Source organism: Manis pentadactyla, chromosome 1 (genome assembly GCF_030020395.1).
Source record: "Manis pentadactyla isolate mManPen7 chromosome 1, mManPen7.hap1, whole genome shotgun sequence".
Taxonomy (NCBI): domain Eukaryota; kingdom Metazoa; phylum Chordata; class Mammalia; order Pholidota; family Manidae; genus Manis; species Manis pentadactyla.
In genome coordinates this window covers 194,609,209-194,630,304 of record NC_080019.1, presented here as the reverse complement: position 1 = coordinate 194,630,304, position 21,096 = coordinate 194,609,209, and the positions used below count along the sequence as shown (strand labels likewise).

Genomic DNA, 21,096 nt, shown 5'->3' with positions numbered 1-21,096 from the left:
GGTGTCTTTAAGGCTGTGCAAGATTTATATCTTAATCTTTTTGTGCATAGCTTCAGAATAATCTACGTATTAGACCTGTAAGGTGTTTGTAATATTGTAGAACAACTGACAAATTAATCTTAGATTTTAGCCTTGATTCCAATATAAAATGTATCACTGAGTTACTAATTTTAGACATGAGATCTTTTTTAATGAAAAAGTATGAGAGAAACTTATGAAGATTGTAAACATTTCATTTATGCAAGTTTATTGGTTGCCAGGAACCATTCTAGGTACTTAGGATACAGTGAACAAAGCCAAGTTCCTGATCCCACAAAGCACATTTATTGTTTTGGAAAAATTTGAGAACTTGAGATTCACTATATGTACCATTTTCAGTCATTAGATCTACTTGAGAAGGTTTTACTTGTTTGGTCAGATACTTATGGTACTTAAAATGAAATTAAATCTACAAAACTTGAAACTGTGGCTCAAATATGTAAAAGAACTTAACTGTAAATGGGACTGACCACTAAATACAGTATATTTAGTCTGAACATCTTGAGTTGATCAAATGCTGTCTTAAAAGCAAAGGATAAAATTTACTAAATTTAAAGAGAAAATTATAAAATTTGTAAACTCTACATAAAAGCATGGAGAAAAACCAGGCCTGTAACTCTGATGCCTTAATAAATGATATAAAAGCAACCTTGAGTAATATTTTCTGTGCTCAAAAGCCTCATTTCAAAGGGCCTTAAAAATCTCATGGCAAGAAAAAACTAGATGCTAATAATGTTTCTTATCCACATTAATAAAAGTGGAAACAGAATCCACATGTCACCCATAGGGGAATGGTGAAATCAACTGCAGTCACTCATCATCAATCATGGGCATGACAGTTAAGTCCCAGAACAGCAGGGAAAGGGCATACAGCAACCTGCTGATGGAAAGGCAGGGCACACGTTTGCTATGCATATGACTGTGCTGTTCATTCAGTCCACAAATATTTACTGAAGTTCTTCTCTGTGCCAAGCTCTGTTCTAAATGCTGGGAATGGAGCAGCAAACAAAACAAGGCCCCCTTTGTTTATAACAACATTTCAAAGTATTTATGAACTACTTTGGGGAGAAGAGACCTCTCTAGAGTACCAGGTCCTCCTAGAAAAGAGCATGGGGTCATCTCCTACATCCTTTATTACCTTTGATGGTCTTTTCTTACAAGTCTTGGGTATTCATGGTTAGATTAACTCCTAAACATTTTATGGTTTTTCTTGCTACTATCAAAAGTATCTTGTTGTTATACTTACTGGAGGACTGCTGGATAAAAAAAGCCCCCAGTTTGTGCAGGCTAACCTCATACCTGCCAACTCTGCCAGCCCTGTCTTTAGTTCCAATAGTTTATGGAAAGCTTACTGGTTTTTCTCAGTACATTATCTGTAAAGCATGCAGATGCAATCCCCATCAAGATTCCTGTTGTTTTGAGACACTAAAAAAACCTGTTCTAAAATGTATATGGAGGAATAAAGGCCCATGAATAGCTAAATTACCTTTAAAAGATTTAAGAAATACCAAACTTCAAAATATTCTACAAGGCCACAGTCACAACAAAAAAGTGGGTAATGGTTCAAGAACAGATAAACAGGCCAATGGAACGAAAGAAGTAAAAAATAAGACATTAAGCTTGCCAGGGTTTGAAGAAAAAGTACAAAAATGCACAAAGCTTTGCAATTTTGATGCTTTTATAAAAATTTCTCTGAACTTGATCACAGTGCTGGTGAAGCTGGGCTTTGGTGCTCTCCGAACACACTGCATGAGGGTCAACCATGTGTTCTCCTGGTTAACCATGGCCCACTAACTCTCGTGGTGTGGGCTGGGTAAAGCAGAAGCACTCACAAGAGAAACTCGAGAAATCTGGAAGAACACTGTGTCATAACTCAGCATCAGAGTCTGTTCAAACATCCATGGGAATGCAGAGATGCACAGAATTTGTTCTCAGAGGTTCAACCTCCATTTGGGGGCTTACTGAGGGTAGGCAAGGGAAAAATGAGAGGAGAAATGTCTTCTAATATGTCAAGATCTCCAGGAGGCACTTTCAAAACACATTCCCAAATTCTCTGACACAATTCCTGGGGAGATGTGGGGGTCTTTGCCCTCCTTTTAAATTTAGCCTGACCTTAGTGACTCATCTAAAACCATCAGAAGGCATAAATGACGGTGTATGATCAGCAGTGGGGCACAGAGGCTAGACAGCTTCCACCTTGTTTGCTGGGACACTCACTTTTGTAGCCCTGAGCCCTCATGTAAGATGTCTGACTAATCAGAAGGCCCCACCCTTGCTGTGAGGAACCCCCCATCCCAGGCCATAAGGAAGCCCAGGTCACATGGAAGTTCACATAGAGATGCTCTGGTCAACAGCCCCATCTCTTGTCATGTCCCAACTGACAGCCAGCATCAATTACCAGATTGAAGAAAATCCCTCCAAAAGACTAAATCACTTACCCATCAAGCCACCCCAAGCTTCCACATCTGCCTACCTGAGGACCCAAACATTGCAGAGCAGAGACAGGCCTTTCCGAATTCCTGGCCGACAGATCCATGCACATAATCAAATGGTTGTTTTATGCCATTAACATGGTAATTCAGGTCACCCTAGCAGTAACCAGAACTCTAGCAGATACTTTTAACACTGTCCTCATATTACTGATGAGAAAACAGAGTTACAAAGAGTTTTAAATACCTTGGTAGGGTCAGTCTATCTGGCTCTGAAGCCCTGTCACTTCTACACATTATCTCTGAAAATACAGTAACTTCGTTCCTGAGATAACTGCAGAGCTCACAAGGAAATCAGGACAGTATTTGACAATCTGTACAACTTTGATGCCTACAAATGTTAATTTCACCAATTCAATCTATGAATTATGATGTCATTTAAAATGGGAAACACTGTTTAAGAAATGGAAGAAAGCAATCCATCAGATAAACATGAATGACTTTCAATAATGGCAAAGATGTAATGTTCACTGCTGCACACACATGGAACTCTGCTCTGCAAACATTGATGAGAGTCTAAAGAAAAGGACAGCCTAACGCTTATGTGTAGAAGTGGCATCTCCCAATAAAGGTCAAGGTTTGGAAGTTGGGCATCTCCAAAATACCCTAACACAAATTGCTAGAAAGGAAAAGGACTCCTCCTTCAAGCCCCATCAACACATATAAGAAACATCTGATATTGCCAACATATACTAATAGTATACAAAGAACTCTTGATACTACATATGAGCCAGTAAGGTTAAAAAGCTGAGACCCCCAATTGCAACCATGAAAACTGTTTTCCAGAATTTCACTTTGGAGAAGACTCATCTAGCTTTCAACAACTAAGTTCACAGAAACAATCAGCTCACTGAAGAGGGCGTGAAGCACCCCATCATGTTTCCACTTATTGACCTCACAACAATGCTTCCAGACCTTTCTGCTGTGGCCACTCTTCCCAACCCCCACACTGCAACCCCAGTGATAAGAGTTTCTTAAGGCTTCTTCATGGGTTTGAACATCTTTAAAATAAGTTTACATATATATATATACATATATATATATATATATATATATGTATATATATATGTACCTCTTTTTATGTTCCAAGTTATCCAATCTTTAGTCACTGTTAGCCCCTTTAGTTACCTCCCAGAGTCTTTAACACACCCTAGTAATTCTTGATGGCTTTCATGCTTTCAGGTAAAATCAGATACTCCAGGCTCATCCTGTTCATTTTCTGCACCACACTTGGACTTTGCCATTCATCCAAGTGGCTGATTCTTTTCAGTTGGGAAATGATAGAGACCATAATAAAGGTGCTATGTGTACTCACTACTACTGGTTGATGACTGTTTCTAGGCCTTTTTAATGGGCACAGATAGAAAATATCAAACACAAGTTAAGACTGAAATCTCTAACCTAAATTTGGATTACAGGGTCTTACTTAACTGCTTTGATTTCATATTTGTTTATCCTTTCTCTTACCCTCAAAATCTTGTTTCCAAACAGCAGTAACATAGTGACTTGCTTATCATTATGTGTGTGTGTGTATAGTCATACAGATACAGAGTTTGATATCTATAATTTCAAAATAACAATACAAATATTATTACTAACCATATGGGTACTAAAAATTATTTAAGATTTCTTTGTAGTTCCTTTGTCTTTAGAATTTATCCCACTAGATTGTATGTACAATCCTATTTGTTTTGAAGTCACTTAATTCTGTGTAGTTAAACCACCAACTAAATTCCTAGTTAGGTTCTTTTGATTCATTTTGCTTTTAATTTTTAGGTACTACTCCCACCCACCACCCACCCCCATTTTTAACTTTACTTAAAAACTATGTAAAATATCCATATAAACCATCCTTACATAAGGGTTACAATTCTGTCTCCTCTCTCCCCAATAATGAACCCCATTTAACTAGTCTAGGGCTTAACCTTCCTTTTCTATCATAAGCAAGTACTTCTATGCCTCTCTTAGATAAAAGTCCACACTCTACTCATAGTTCTGAGCCTTTTTTACGCTCACTGTATCCTAAAGATGCCCCATAGCACATTATCAATCACCTCAACTGTTTAAAGCTGCAGAGTCCTCTACTATGTAGACTTCATATAGTTTATGTAACCAGTCCCCTAATGTGGATGTGTGTGTGTTTCCAAGTCTTTAAAGGGATCTCCTGGAAAACCATATCTGATCATGACACACCCATTTAAAACCCTTCAAAGGATTCCCACTGCCTCCAAGATACAGATCATAATTCTTACCACAGCCAACAACTGTCTGGCATGATTGGGCCCTTGCCCGTCCTCTCCCTGCCCTCTCCCACCCTGTCGGCCGTCCTCTGCACCACAGTCACTCCAGGTCCTTCCAGCTTCTCGGGAGCTCAATGACGCCCACTTCCATTCCAAAGCCTCCAACCACTGCACCCCTATCTAGAACGGTCCTCCTCTTCCCCCTCTCCATTCCCCTGGACAGTTCACAGCAGTCATTCCCATCTTAGGACAGCTGTCCCTGACCTCCGACCCACATCTCAGGACAACACATGCCTCCCTTTACAGCCCTTACTACAGTTGTAATTTTATACTTATTTGGACAGGCCTTTGGTGAACTTGTTGCCTTTACTACTTCCTGACTGGCAGGAACTTGGTTTTTCACCCTTGTACTCTCCACCACCATCACAATGTACAGAGCAGGTGCTCAGTAATTTTTTGTTTAGTAAACGGTTGCTACAATTGATACAACACAGAATTATCTGTTCCATGAAGGTTTTATTTAACTTATTCATCAGTGCTTAGTGCCTTTCTGAAGTGATAAATCTTTGATTACCTTCCCATCTAAAGTTTATGGTCTGTACAGGTTTTCTACTCCAAGGTCAGTTCTGATCATTTTGTCTTCTTCATAAACCATTCATAGCTCTTCAAACTTACTGCCATCACACTATACATGATGAGTCCTTATTTGTAAAATCTTCATACCTGTAGTTACATCTGTTGTGAATATTGTTTCTTCTTAATCAGATTTGAAAAAAGCAAAAACAGATTTCCCTTTTATTAGATAACTTCAGTTTCCTGGTTTCTTGAGTTAAAGCTGAACTCATTTGTTTTTCTTGTTTTCTAATACATGAATTTAAGGTTATTTACTTTCTCCTGAGAACTGTTTTTGCCTTATCCCATGGGTTACGTAGCCCTCTGTCACTCATTTATCCAGAGTCTGAGCAGTTTTTGTCTCCTGTATAACCCAAGAGATAAAAAGAAGGGGGTCGTTAACATTCAGGTGGATATTTTTAGCAATCCTTTCACCCTTATGTTCTAACTAGGTTGCACTGTGGTCTGAGAATCTGGCCTATAGGATTTACTTTTTAAAACTTGGGACTTTTCTTTGTGGACTAACATGTGGCCAGTTTTTGTTAAATGTTCCTTGCAATTAAAGAGAATCTGTGTTTTATGTTTGTTAGGCACAAGCTTCTGCATATATCCATTAACCATATTATTGAAATCCTTTATATCAGTGTCAACTAGAGACTATTTTGGCCCGCAGGGGGCATTTAGCAATGTCTGGAAACATTTCTGGTTATCACAATGAGGGAGACGGGTAGCTACTTCATCTGGTGAATAGAGGCCAGGGATGCTGCTAAATACCCCATGCACAAGCTGGCCCTGCCACAAAGAACGGTCTGGCCCCAGTGTCAGTAGACCAGGTTGAGGACTCTCACCCCACACTCTTTACTCTTTCTTGGTCTACTTGGCTTGCTGCCTTGCTAAGAGTCACATTAGAGTCCCACTGTGTGGAACTGTCAACTTCTATTTCAATCAATATTTTACATATTTCTACACGTTACGTTAATGATCATTATACTTTCGAATAGCATGATATATTCCTCTAGTGCTTTTCACCTTTAGTTTAGTTTTATCTGACATTAATATTGCTAAACCTTTTTGTCAAAACTGATTGTTTTCCAACACTTCCTTTCCCTTCTTGTGTTAGTTTTAGATGTATAACATTTAGCTAGATTTAATTTTTCCACCAAATCTGGAGTTTTTATCACCTGGGAAATTTAAGTTTTAAGTTAATTGAGGGTTCCGATATAACTGGGCTTGTTAATGCCATCTTACATTGTTTGTGTTCTTCAATATATCCCGCAGGCCTCCTTGTTCTCTTCTTTCTTAACTCCCTTCTATTGAAATGATGCAGTCCCTCTTGCTGCATTTTCCCTCTGGTGCCTAGGGAGTCACAGACCCTGCCTTCAGTCTTCCAGGGCTTACTCTCACACAACCTAAAGTCAACGCCAATGCCTCTATCCCAATCTGTTTCCAAACCACCTTCATTCTGTCAACGAGATGTAAACTTTGCACTATACCTCCACACTTGAATCTGTGCTCTGGTGGCAGACATATGTCTTTACAGATAGACTCAGTGCTGGCAGTGAGTGCACAACTTGGGACAACAAACACATCTAACAGCATTTTAGGATTTTCGTTAAGCCTTTAAAATGAATTTCAGGGCATCCAGACGTTCAACTTTATTATCTGTGAGTTTCACGTAACTATAATGTTTGATTCACATTTAATGCCATGTACTCTGTGTAATACCATATATATATATACACACACATACACACCTATTTAATAGTCTACATGCTCATAAATACAGTACTATGATGACTCCTTTTAATAGGGGACCATATCAAACCCAGCAAAGCATCTTACAGCAACTATTTTTGAGCATCTGATTATTCTGACTAGCCTAGACAAGATTTCAGATTTTAGTAAAACTCTATCCTGAATATTGCTAAAGAGAAAATATTTAAATGTTTTGTTTGCACTATATCATCACTTTCAATATTACTTATTACATGAGGAAATTACTAGAAAAACATTCTTTTAAGCTATGAAGGCATAAATATTGGGATTATTCCATAATTGTATTCCACTTCATGCAAACAAAGTCAATAATTGGATTCTCCACTTGGAACATAATTTACATACTTTTTTAAACAGGAAAAGTAACATAAAGATGGAGAGATCTTTCAAGTTTAAAGCATTTACATGTTATATTCTTAAAATAGACTAGAATGACATTAAAATTAAAACAGAGAAACAAGCACTGAATAAACAGTAGGTGAAGTACTTCCTCAAGCAAGTTGGCTAAATGTTACCCTGACAGTCAAACTGTGCAAACAAGGTCCAACTGCACAAAAGGATGCAAGAAGTGAGGATTATTCAGTCTCCTTTTTTGTTCTTTTTAGAAGAAAGGCTCAAAGAGATGGGAAGATCAGAAGAAAAAAAAAACTGTGGGGAGAAGAATTCTAAAAAGAGAAAAAGCAGTCCTGATAAGCCCTGTGGGCCACCCCTTTCCCGGTCCCTCCTGCGGGCACTGACCAGCACCCAGTACCACCCTTCTGCCCATGGCCTTCTGCCCATCAGCCCACCCACAGCATCCATGCTCCTGAGCGTGGCGACGAGGGAGTTTGGTCTGCAGGAGAGGCCCCTGACCAAGGAGCCCTCCTTGCTTTCCCAGTGCCTCTGAGGTCTCAGAACAAGTGCTGATGGGCAAGGCGGTGGCACCCATGAGAAATAGGGATTTGACCCTATATACGGACTTCATCAGCAAAGCAGGGTTTCCTAGCACCCAGTTCCCACCAAAAGAGAAAAACCACACAGCCATGAGGGCATGGAACTGGTCACTAAACCAAAGATTTTCACAGTTAGCTTTTAGCATTTATGATTCTAATTACAATTTAAGAGCTATTTATGTAGACTCTATTTTTACATAGATAGATGTCATTACATACCAGTCTCAGGAATGGTACAGTCCACTAAGGGAAAACAGCCTACTTTTTTTCCCTTTTACTATTCATCTTTTCCCAACAGTTAGGATACTTGATCCATTTAGACCCAGACTAACTTTGATTTGTCTCAGTTGAGAACGTAGAACCAGGCAGCAAACTTTTTCTGTGAAGGGTCAGATAGTAAATATTTTAGGCTTTGTGGGCCACATACTGTCTCTATTACATACTCATCTTTTTCCTCTTTACAACCCTTTAAAATATATAATGTATGGTTCTAGGGCCAAACAAAAACAGGCCACAGGGGAACTTGACCCATAGGCCTGTAGTTTGCCAAAAGGAGAGCTGTCCAAAGAGACATGCTATACTTCCTAGGCAGAAAGACATGAGCAGGGCAGAAAGAGAGTAAAGCTCACTAAAAAGGACTCAGAGTTAACCAGATAAAACCAGAGAGCCAGAAAGGACTCACAGAGTTAATTAGTTGAAGTTTCAAGGGCCAGGAGCAACTTGCAATGACCAGACATTCCCCAGATGAAAAACAATTCCCCAAATGAGAAACTTCAGAGCAGAGACACTCCCCATACAAAGAAAAACATAAAAGCACATGCACAGCAAACATCAGAGCACAGACCATGTCTTCATTTCACCAACTGGATCAGGCCTCCGTGGCCAAAGAATGTCAATCAAGGACTTCTCTGCCCTGCCAAAAAACCTATAAAAGCCTCATAGGCAACTGAAGCCTTTCTAACCTTAGGCAGGCCCACTCTGTTATTCTGTTAGAGTGCAAAACTTAACTTTGCTTTCCTGACTCGGGTTTCACATCTCACTCTGACTTCCCTGCATTGTCGTGGAACCGAACTCCTTCCTAACATACTTTTAAAATGTAACTTATTTCATTAAGCTCATCTCAAGTTTGCTAACCCAGATATGGTGACATCCAAGTCCTACATTTCTCCTTTAATCTACCAACTGCCTGATCAGTATGAGTAACTACAACCTTTGCAAGATGCCATACCTAGCAAAGGGCTTACTTTCCTGTCAGGGCATCTTCCCAGCTGAATACTGCTTTACCTGATGAGTATGATCAATCCCACTAACAGAGAAATGCAAGACATTCTAGGGTTATTTCAGTTTTAGTGTCTGTAGGAGAAAGTTACAAAGCCACAGAAGGCCTAGAGACAACGGTCCAGAGACTTCTGCAAGCTATATATCTAGATTGGGGGGTAGGCGGGCATGCAACTAATCTTTCCCCAAAACATTTGATGTTCCGTTTCCAAACTAAACTTGTTTATTAACAGATCTAAGAAAGCTGTCAAGGAATCCAAGAAAATTCAAAATTCTTTATTCAAAAAGAGAGAGATCTCTTCCCAGATGCCTCTGGAACATTTAGCTGGACATCACTACAGTTCAATGAGCTTCCATTTTGTGTGGAGGCAATTTTAAGTGACTGCAGCTTAGAAACACAAGCCATCTATCTGCTGTCTTCTATGCTGACTTCACACACACACACACACCCTCCAAGGGTAGCATTCAGTCATTAACTCATTCTAAAGAAAAAACATTTGTCAAGAAATCACTTTATTTTTCAAACAAGGTTTGAGGAGGTACCACTTAAGTTTAATATTCAAATAAAACCACAGACATTAAATCCTGTTAAAATCTGTCCAAAAAAGGTAATTCCAAGCGTAAGGTCCACACTTGTCCACTGAAGACACAGCAAAATTCTAACAACAAAGATATTTTAATGGTTTTAGAATTCTGAGCTGCATGGTCATTACAGTTGATAGAATTTAAATTCATATTACAGCTTTTTTTTTAAGATCATGACACTCAAACTTTCATGATGTACTTATTATTAAAGGTCAATGAGTATGGTTTATGAAAAACAAGAACCCCACCCAACAGGTCCCTTGCACATGGACCACCTTCCTTCTTAAGGCATTGTCTGTACACTCGGGGACAGAGCTCTGGGGCAATGGGCCTGCCAGCACTGTCCCTCCTACCCATATCCCTTGTATTCTGCCAAGCCTGAAGCTCAGTGGGCCAGAGGATGATAAAGTAAATATAGGAAATACCAAATTCTAAATGCTCAAAAGGCTCTGCAACATCAGGCCTGGCCACAAGAGAATACTGAAAAAAACAGAATCACAACAACGTGTGAGGGGATTCTTAAATTTTTTAAATGATAAATATGATTATGTAAATACACGAAAACATACATTAATAATGCTGATTAAAAACACAATAATTTAACTGATTAATATGCAAAAATATATGCATATCTCATTAAATTTGGATTCCACACATTTTAGGAAATGCTATTCTAGATCAGTTCTCAACCACGGGTGAATTTGTCTCTCAAGGGGCATTTGGCATTATTTGAAGACATTTTTGATTGTCATACTGGGGGTAGGGAGTTCCCACTGGCATCAACAGGGTAGAGACCAGGAATGCTGCTAAAAGCTTACAATGCACAGGACAGCCTCCACAACACAGGAATGTCCTGCCCCAGATGTCAACAGAACTATGGTTGTGAACCCATACCCCAGAAGATCACAGGAGTATTTACACTTATGCTGCAATGAACTCTGCTGAAATAAATATTTGTTTTTTAAAAAGCATGCATAAATATATAACTGAATTTAGAAGAATATAAACTAAATTCCTAATTTTGCCGAAAAATACAAACCTTGATCTAGTATCTCAGGCAACATATACTGAGAGCTTGCTCAGCTCTCATTAAGACATCATTTTTGCAAAAGTCTGATCAGACTCTTCTGAACCTGCAATCACACTACCTACCAGTCCAGTCCCTCTGAGTCCCCCACTGTGCAGATGGCACGAGCTCACCCTCCCTGGGGACATGGTGGGGTACCAGGCTGCTTCTAGCCCATGGGCCAGAGCCTCAGAGGTGGGCTGAAGAGAAAGCACTGTCACCAACTCTCTGGGGTTTGCACTGGAAAACAGGAAGATGAGGCGGGTAGAGCTGGGGTCAAGCTGTGGGGAAGAGAGGACATTCAACTGACAGTGGAGAGAACAGCAGACAGTGGAGAGAACAGTCTAACTAAATGGGGAGGCCAAGACCCCAGGTGGGCAGCTGGATCCTGCCAGAGCCCAAATGGCAGCACCGTTGATCCCACCAGGTTCTTATTTTCCTTATTCCTGTGATTCTAAACCCTGGGCTTGAAGTCAGGCATCCTGAGACATGACTAAAGCCTGCCCATCCTGTAGCCATCAGTCACAGGGGCAAACAGTAAAAGCTGCACTTCCAGCAAACATGCCCTACAGCCTCACCCGCATACAGCTTCACCAGCTAGTGGCTGCGCCAAACAACTCACACTTTTCAAGTGATGGGTTCACCCTAAGCAGAAATAATCTTGCCTGACAGGAATACCAACAATCCAGTCTAGCAGCTTACCCTAAGGGGAGGGAAGGCAGGGCTTGATGGCTGGACCTGTCAAGATAACTACATCCTATCATTTAAAGGACTCAAAACAATGAAATGAGTCCAGAATTTTTACTCCCAAACCCTCAGTTTCACAACATGGTAGATCAGTAGTTTTCAAGATTTTGTAAAAGCTTAGAACCTCCCCTCAAAAAATCACAGAATTATGAAGCTGCTCTGTCTCCTCTCCAGGTCCCTCCAGATGTGTCCAAAAAACCACAGCACTGCTGAGCCACAGGAGTTCAAAACCAACTTATCAGACAGCACACCTGCTGTGGCATCCTGAAGCTTTGAGTAACTTTCCAGAAACAGTAACTACACTGGCGGGACTGACACAATGAAACATGGGCAGCACTGGCCAAGGGCACTCTGGTGGGCAGGACATGGTGGGTGCGGCCTCACTGGACAGCCTTTGTAGCCAGGAGGCCTTTCCACTAAATGCTTCCCAGCCCTTCATGTTTATTGTAATTTCATTAAGAACTTTTCTACATTTCCACCTTGCATATCTTCTTCAACAGTTTTTACAAGATAGAATGGTGACTTAACCAGTTGTGAGTTGACAAAACTGGTGTTCAGTCTCCCAGGTGGCTGTTGCTAGGATGACCCCACAATGACACCAGCCCACTAAGCTTGAGTTCCCTCATCTGCACTGTTTTTATTTCCCCATCAGTACCTTTGCCATCAGTACAACCATTAGATGAAGTAAAAAAGGGCACATACATATTCCTACTAATGGATGGGCTGAGAGTAGACAGACTTCTAGAGCAGATTCTTGGTCTCTGTGAACCCAAATGAGAAAAAGTATCACATCTTTACTTGCAATCACTTCCAGCTGAAATTTAGCACTCATTCAATTATGAAGGCAGACATTAAATCCTGAGTTTCAGCAGTCCCTCTTTTTCACCAATAGAAACCCCAGAGATTTTTACAAAGCACTAGAGTTGCTAAAGAAATCTCAAAACTGTCAGTTATGTTTATCACTACTCCAAAAGGAATCCGTAGAGCTGCGTAAAATCTGTTACTGAGCTAATAAAGGGGTATGTACACAACTTGATCACTAACTTGGTTCAATATTTTTCTAACTGTATTTCAATATAATGGGTTCTCTTCCTGGTCCTATCTTATCTAAATGGCCTCTTTGAATCTAGAGGCAGGCTGAGCATATAAAGGTCCCAGGGGCATATGCATTATCCTGGCAGTTTCAGAGTTTGCTTCTAAACAGTTTCAAATAGTTCAAAAATTGGCAACAAAAGTGAAAATTATAACTAAATATTACTTTCATATCCAGTACCTATTTCTATTATTCATATGCAGTAATGTAAATACATGTAAACCAAAGGACAGGAATGTAAATACATGTAAACCAAAGGACAGGAATCCAATACATGGCAGTTGTACACAGTATCGTTAACCATGCAACCTGCTGACACTTAAATCATAAGCAAAGAACGTTAATTTTCAAGTAATAGTCACTGAACATATTTCATCAATTCTAATTCCTACTTTCAAATCTCTCAAGTAGGAAGCATCCTTCCACCGCGGTGGTTAAGAAAACACTGGCACATAACATGGTAGTGGGTTTTACATTATGGCGGGCTGTAGAGTCAATGAAATACTGTAACTAGATGACCCACGCTCTGCAAGTTAAGGAGAAAGTGATGAGAGGCAGATCGGAGTCTGTGCCATCTTCCAAACTAATGCGACCACAACTACATTTCAGTGTGCCACCAAGAGCTGCACTGGCGCACCCGTCTACATTTCACCTCAACGCTTCCTTATAATATAGAGAATATGCCATATATAGTGCTTAATTTATTGGAGTATGATGTGCTATATAAATTAATAAAATACTAAGTATACCAAAGACATAAAGTTATATCCAGCTAAAAAGCTAGGGTTTTGTTCACCCTCAAGTGGAAGGCACTCACTTCCTAAAGCCAGCAGCTAATCTTCCCTTCTAAGTCACCGCCTCCTCACACGTCACCCTGGGGGGCTGCCTCTGCGATCGCCCCACGTGGGCAGCGGCTCCGCACGGGGACACCCCCGCCACACGCCCCCTGCCCAGCGCCCGACCCGCCCTCACTGCGCGTGCTTGGAAACTAGGCGTCCAGCGCGCAGAGGGAACCTAACTTGTTAATCTCAGAACCACGAACGCCCCTGGGCATACCAAGAGCCACAGGGATGACAGAAAGCAGACTCAACTTTTCCTAATTCTCCCTAAGTGACTCACGATTCCTAAGGAACGTGAAACCCAGCGAGCGGCCAGGCCTGCCCAGCGCTCGCAGTCATCGGGCTTATTATAGGCGCTGGAGTGGTGACCGGTCCCCAGGCCGGGCACCAGGGCCTCGGCTGGCGGACACACTCTGGCCCCGCCCAAGTCGGCCCGGGAACCCGCAACCCTTATGACGCCCGCGGCCCTGCAGGGCCGGAGGCGCCCCTCACACGCCACACGGGCCTCTCCTCCCGACCTCACGCGGCGCTCCCGGCCCGACTCCCCTCGCGAACTGCATGGGGTTCTCACGGCCGGCGTGCCCACTCCTGGGCCGCGTTCCCCTCAGGACCCGCACGAGGCCCTCCCGGCCCGGGTTCCCTCACGACCCGCACAGGGTCCCCCGGTCCGCGCTCCCTTCGTGGCCCGCGCACACTCTCACGACCTAACCAGGCCCTCCCAGCCCGACTCCGCTCACGACCCGCACCGGCCCCTAACGCCCAGCAGGGCCCCTCACCGCCCTCACCAGCCCGCCATCTTCCCACCCCACCCCCCGCAGCCCCGCCCCGCGCGCCCCTGTCCTGCCCCGCCCCGCCCGCGCTGGGTCGCGCGCCGCGCTCCGAGAGGGAAGCTTAGAGGTGCGCGCCTCGCAGAGGGCCCCACACGACCGTGGCAGCGGCAGTCGCGGTGCCGCCTTCCAGAAATTTCCACGTCCCTAAACCCACACTGAAAACAGGCTGGGCGCGCACTCGCGTCGACCCCGTGGATTGCGCCCCTCCCCGCGGCCTCAGCTCCCCTCCCCCACACTCGCCCCCTCCCCGCCCCCTGCCCCGGGCGGCAGGTCCGGCGCGGCCCTCCCAGGCCGCTGCGGCCCGCGGGGACCCGAGCGGCGGCAGCAGGGCGGCAGCCGCGGCGCCGGCGGGCCAGCGTGATTGATAGGGACGGGGCGGCGGAGCGGCGGCGGCGGCGGAGCGGTTGAGTGACAGCTTACCTGGGTGCCAATCTTCATCACACTGACAAGCGGCTGCAGCAATCGGGACCCGCAGTGCCGCGCCCGCGTCCAACCGTCACGCCGACGCTAGGCCACGCGACACAGCCTCGCTCAATGGGAGGAGGGCGACGCCGACGCGCGCCGCATCAATATTCAGGAAGGGGGCGGGGGCTGCGGCGCCCGGGCCCCGCCCCGCCCCTGCACCGCACCGCGAGGGGCGGGGCCTGGACTCCGGGGGCGGAGAGCGAGGCGGGGGCGGGCGGCCCGGGCCCCGCCCCAGTCGGCCGCGCCCGGGCGCGAGGAACTGCCCGCCCCGCCCTCGGGCCGAAATTCCCGCCTCTAGACTGTGCAGCAGGGGGCGTGGCCTGGGCGCGCTCCACGCCTTCTCCGCTGGCTCCGCGCGGCCGGCGACATAGTGGAGTAGCCGCGGGTGCGCGGAACCATCGCCGTGGTCCGGCGGGGAAGGCGGGCCGTACCATCCGCGGGGGCGCCGCCAGCCCTCTCGGGCTACCTTCCGAGGCCGGGACGCGTCGGCGCCGCGCCACATCCCCTGCCCGCATGGCGCCGCCGCCTTCCCGGGGCACAGGCAGCCGTTCAGCGGGTGCGCACGTGCGCCAGGCCCGGCGGGAGTGCCCCGGTCCCGCCTGATCCCGGGCACTGCCCGCCGGGCGAGGGCTCCAGCTACCGCCGCAGGGTCGCCCCTGTTCCCGCCTCTGCCTTCAGCACACCTGTCGCCAGGTGACCCTCACAGGGCCTCTCTGCAGGTGAAGTGGCCCCTTACGCGGACACGGAGTGTGGCCTGTTTCAGATTGTTGCTGCCTGCGCCTCGCTTTCCAAGACATTCAGGGAAGGCAGCGCTTTCCTAGCAGGAAGCCCTGGGTTCGTCCACTGGCCATTCATTTCTGCAGAGACATTTCCACCGAGTGGGATCGCTGTACAAAGTACATACATGGTTGCCCCAGGAAGACGCGGGTGCTGGACAGGGTGCCCGGGGCAGGTCCAGTCATGAACAGCCCAAAATTATACCCCAAATTATTATTTCAAAATAATTTAATGTCACTTTGGGGATTACTCCTAGTACTTTATTCCTTGCTAGCTTTGATGAAGTGCGCTACCATGATATGAGTTCCTCTAAGAGAGGATCAAGTGGTGAGAAACTGAAGGTGAGCGAGCTACAGCCAACAGCCAGCAAGCCATTCAGTTAGTTGTCTCTGCATTTTGTTGAAGGTTGTCTTTGCTGTGCAGAAGTTTGATGTAGTTTCACTTGTTTATTTTTGCTTTTGTTGCCTTTCCTTCTGGAGTCAAATCCAAAAATTCACCATCAAACTACAATATGGTGTCCTGAATTGGATACTGGAACAGAAAAAAGGACGGTAGTGGAAAAACTGGAGAAAGCCAATAGAGTCTTCAGTTTAGCTGATGATATTGTATCGATATTAATTTCTGAGTTTTGGTAAATGTACCATGGTTGTATAAGATGTAACACTGAAGGAAGACAGATGAAAAGTATATGGGAACACTCTACTCTCTTTGCAACTCATCTATAAATCTAAAATTATTTCAAAATAAAAAGTTTAAAAAAAAGGAAAAGAAAAAGATCAGTCATCAAGTAGCTTACTGCCTATGTTTTCTTCTAAGAGTTTTATGGTTTCATGTCTTACATTCAAATCTTTAATCCATTGTTATTTTTTGTATTTCATGTAAGACAGTGGTCTAGTTTCATTCTTTTGCACCTGGCTGTCCAGTTTTTCCAGCATTAGTCACTGAAGAAACCATTCTTTCCACATTGTATAGTCTCACCTTCTTTGTTGTGAATTGATCACATATGTGTGGGTTTATTTCTGGGCTATTCTGTTCCATTGATCCATGTGTATGTAGGTCTTTATGTCAGTGCCATACCATTTTGATTACTATAGCTTCATAATACAGTTTGAAATCAGGAACATGGTACTTCTGGATTTGTTCTTCAAGATTGCTTTGACTATTCAGGATCTTTTCTGGTTCCATACAAATTTTAGGATTGTGCTATTTCTATGAAAAATGTCATTAGAATTTTGATAGAGATTGCATGGAACCTATATATTGCTTTGGGTAGTAGAGACATCTTAACAATATCAATTCTTCCAACCTGAGAGCATAGAATCTTTCCATTTCTTTGTGTCTTCTCCAATTTCTTTCATCAATGTTTTAGAGTTTTCAGTGTGGATTTCCTTCCTTTTTAAGGCTGAACAATATTCCGTTGCCTGGATATACTACATTTTGCTTATCCATTCATACATTGATAGACACTTGGGTTACTTTCACCCCTTGACTATTGTTAATAATGCTGCTATGAAAATGAATGTGTGAATATCTGTTTGAGTCATTGCTTTCAGTTATTTTGGGTATACACAGAAGTGGGATTGCTAGGTCATATTATAATTCTATTTTTAATTTTTTGAGGTACTACCAGACTGTTTTCCACAGTGGTGTACCATTTTACATTCCCACAAGCATCGCATGAGGGTTCCAATTTCTCCACATCCTCGTCAACACTTGTAATTTTGTTTTTGATAATATCCATTCTATTTGGTATGAGATCATATGAATGATTTTTTTTAAGACCTTTGGTCCCAAATTTCTTCAGCTATCTCTCTTTCCCTTCCTACCTTCTGAAATAAGAGGTTAAATTTATGAAATAAGCAATTTCCTAACTATGAGGAATTGAGAACTTTAGACTTAAGTTCCCCACAGTGATTGGAATGAGTCCTTTAAGCCACCCTGCACTCTCCCAACCAGAAAATGCTGTCATGCTTCACACCTGATTTGGGTTCATGAAAGCATATGGTATTAGAAATTAAAACCAATAAATTGTTTTAAAATATATTTATTACAATAAGAAACCTATTCCATGTTATTCTGATAACACAAATAACATATTATATGAAAAATAATTTTAAAAACAATTATTACCAAGAAGAGTGTCACTGTTTCACATTTTTGCAAATCTCTTTAATGTCTAGCTTAGTAGAAGATACCTGGATTCTCATATCTGCTTCTGCATCCAGTCTCTTGTGATATATTGCTTTTGTTAGTGTGTGTGGAAAAAACTTGGCTTTGCAAAGATGTGTAGTGAGAAGATGGAGGAATATTCATACAGATACACCACCCAAACCACCATGTAGGCGTTTCTTAAAGGTCCATAGCAATGTGGACCATGACACACCATCAGTGAACTTTTCATACTATTGGACTGATAGCTATTGGTCTCTCTGGTGCTTTGAATGGATCTGTTAATCATACATTGTATTACATGGCCATTTGGTCATTTGGAAAAATATTAATGCTATAAGTTTTGTAAGTATTCCAAATATTGATGTACTTCACTAGATAATATTTTAAAAATCACAGTTATTAGTATCACCATTAGAAAAATTTCTAAGTATTGGGACATGATCAAGTTCACAGTGACAGATTCAAGTTTTCCAGAATTCTAATTTACACTCAGTTCAAATTTTACCATTGATGGCAATACTGTCCATTAGCTCCCTTGAAGTGACAAGATTGGTTTGTTCCTTTTTCAGAAAACAGCTGCCAAACACACAAGTCTGAATAACTGAATGTTTGTCACTCATCAAGTAAAAATTATGTTCCATGAAAAAGACAGCAGCCACATCAGCTCAGTCACACAAGTGCTCTTCTTCCAGGCAACCACCATGCTTGGGTTCGAGCAGCAGGACTGTATGTGTACTTCCCATTTCCTTGCACAGAATATTAAAAAGCTGTACATTCAATGGTCAAGACAATAAAATCAATATATTCATAAATTCTGCTTCGTCGAGGACATTCTTCGTGGAACTGTCCCTTTTTTATGGTAAGTGCATGGCAAACGGCAGTGACAGGCAGTAGAATCTGGTACCATTGCCTTAATCTGTGCAAAAGAGACCACGCTTTACCCACCAGTGCTTTTCTGCCCTCACTGCAAATGTCACTGTGGGAAAGGTCAGCAGCACCTTTGTATTATTGTAGACATTGTCTTGACTATACAGGCTCCCTGAGTGGGTCTTGAGGGGGTACTCAGGACCCATGCATGGACCACATTTTGAGTCATTTTTGGTTAGATTAATTGGTTAGACTTGCTGGTTAGAACAAAAGAATGATGTTCTTTGAATCAATTTCTATTATTTATTCAGCAAGATCTCTTTTTAGAGTTTTCATCCCCTCCCTTACTTCTCACTTGCTTACTACTTTGTAATTGAGCCCCCACCAAGTGTAAGGTCCTGTGCTGCGTGTTACATGGTAAGTTCAGCTTTGCCCCTCTTCTGATTGGAGTTCAGCTTTACACATTCCTCCAGGGCTCTCACATACCCCACGCCAGGAACTTGACAAATAGTGTAATATAGTGTATGCTCCAGTAATTCCCAAATTACTCAATTCTATGACCTGATAAAAGCCAATCACCAAAGAGATCACTTCTTGATGAAGTCAACCAACAGTCAAAACATGACACCCAACAGCAGACAGAGCGGCAGGACAGGGCATACCAGCAGGTGGATCAAAGACTTCAAAAGGATTTAAGCATTTATCTCCTGACAGAGGAACTAAACCTCAAATCAATAACAGAAAGATAACTGGAAAATCCCCAAGTATTTGGAAACTATATAACACGCTTGTGGTGAAATACATGTAAGTTTGCAAGCCTGCAGGTCAGTGACCTCCAGCTCTCTCCCATCGTGGTGTTGCCGTGGTGCGTCCACCCACAGGACTGTGGGTAAAATTGCAATTTCCAGACTCTCTCGCCTGGCCTTAGTGCATCTCCATATCAACAGGTGTTTCCAAGGGGTGGAGAGAAGTAGTCCATCTCCATATCAATGGGTAATCTGGAGGGTGAGCAAGGGCTTATCTGGACTGGAGAGGGTGGGGGGCAGATTCACTCACTTCTGCCACAGCAGGAGACAGATGCGGGACGATGGTTTGTAAGGAATAAACGAGTTTTAAACTTCATTTCTCCCAATGACTGATTTTGGTTTCAAAGGTATTTTGCCCCGGGATTTCCCCTCCCCAGAGTTACAGAGCTCTTTCATCTTTCAAAGCTGGGGCTCTGTGCCCGTTAACAGGCACGCCCCGGGCCCCGCCAGCCACTGGGGCCGCAGCTCGCCCTCAGTCTGACCCCTCCCTCACCATGTGAGTGGAATCGCCCAGGGTTCGTCCTTCAGTGATTGGCTTATTTTTGTGGCATGGTTTCCTTGGGGCTCATCCATGTCACGGCACAGGCCAGAATTTCCTCCCCTTTGAAGGCTGAGTAATATTCTATTGTGTGTTTTAAAGAGAGAATTTCATGACCAGGTCAATGAACAGTCAGTGGACCACCGTGAGCAAGCCTGCAATGAAGGTGACCAGGCCGCGCGACGAAAGGCAGCCTGGGGTTCGGGACAGGCAGTGGCCTGGGCCCAAGCCAGGTGTGCGCACCTCCCGCGCCGAGGGAGGCTGTTGACGCGTTGGGCCAGGTGGAAGGAAGCGCAAGGAGCAGGACCTGAGAAATGTCCCGCGTGTGTCCAGCCTGGGCGGAGCTGCGCCGGCACGGTGGTGGTCCACAGCCTTGGGGCTTGTGCTAGTTAGTGCCGTGCGGCAGCCTCACTGGGCCGGTGAGTCTTTCCATACACCACAATAACGTGCACAACAGGGTAACTCCTTTTGGTTCCGGGACCTGATTCCTATGCGTGTGTGTGTGTGTGTGTGTGTGTGGAGGGGGGTCTTCCCATACATACACCACCAGCCAATTCTCGAACACCAGCAGGTATCCCAGAACGCAACTCAATTCTGACACTATCTGCCAGGAGACAGCACCAGATTCCCCAGGTTAAGGGCTCTGTCCTACAACGCTGCCCTCCACCCCCGACTGCAGACGGTGGTCAAAAGCCCAGGCAGGTCCCTGTGCTTCTGACTTACCAGCTACAGACTGGAGGTTCCCACAACCTCCCCCTTAGGTTCAATTAATTTGCTAGAGCAGCTCACAGAACTCAGGAAAAACACTTAATGTTGACCAGTTTAATAAAGGATACAAGTTAACAGCCAGATGAAGAGACACATGGGGCAAGGTCCCAAATAGAGGAGCTTCTATCCTCACGGAGCTTGCGGTCCGGCTCGGTGGCACGTGGAGGTGGTCAGGTT

At 43.8% G+C, this 21,096-nt stretch overlaps 1 protein-coding gene across 4 annotated transcripts in view; it reads right to left on the bottom strand.

Annotated features, from left to right (window-relative positions):
* The window catches only part of PKNOX1 (PBX/knotted 1 homeobox 1), a 67,641-nt gene extending 52,566 nt beyond the window's left edge, over positions 1-15,075 (bottom strand). For 2 of the 4 annotated variants that reach the window (XM_036911974.2, XM_036911972.2), the window contains exon 1: positions 14,947-15,075. Coding sequence is in view for 1 of the 4 variants with exons in the window: in XM_036911977.2 (XP_036767872.1) it covers positions 14,947-14,964 (18 nt within the window). In the remaining 3 variants the exon portion in view is untranslated. The remainder of the gene's footprint in view (positions 1-14,946) is intronic. The other 2 variants (XM_036911973.2, XM_036911977.2) reach the window with 2 other exon arrangements.
* Positions 15,076-21,096: the final 6,021 nt, after the last annotated feature.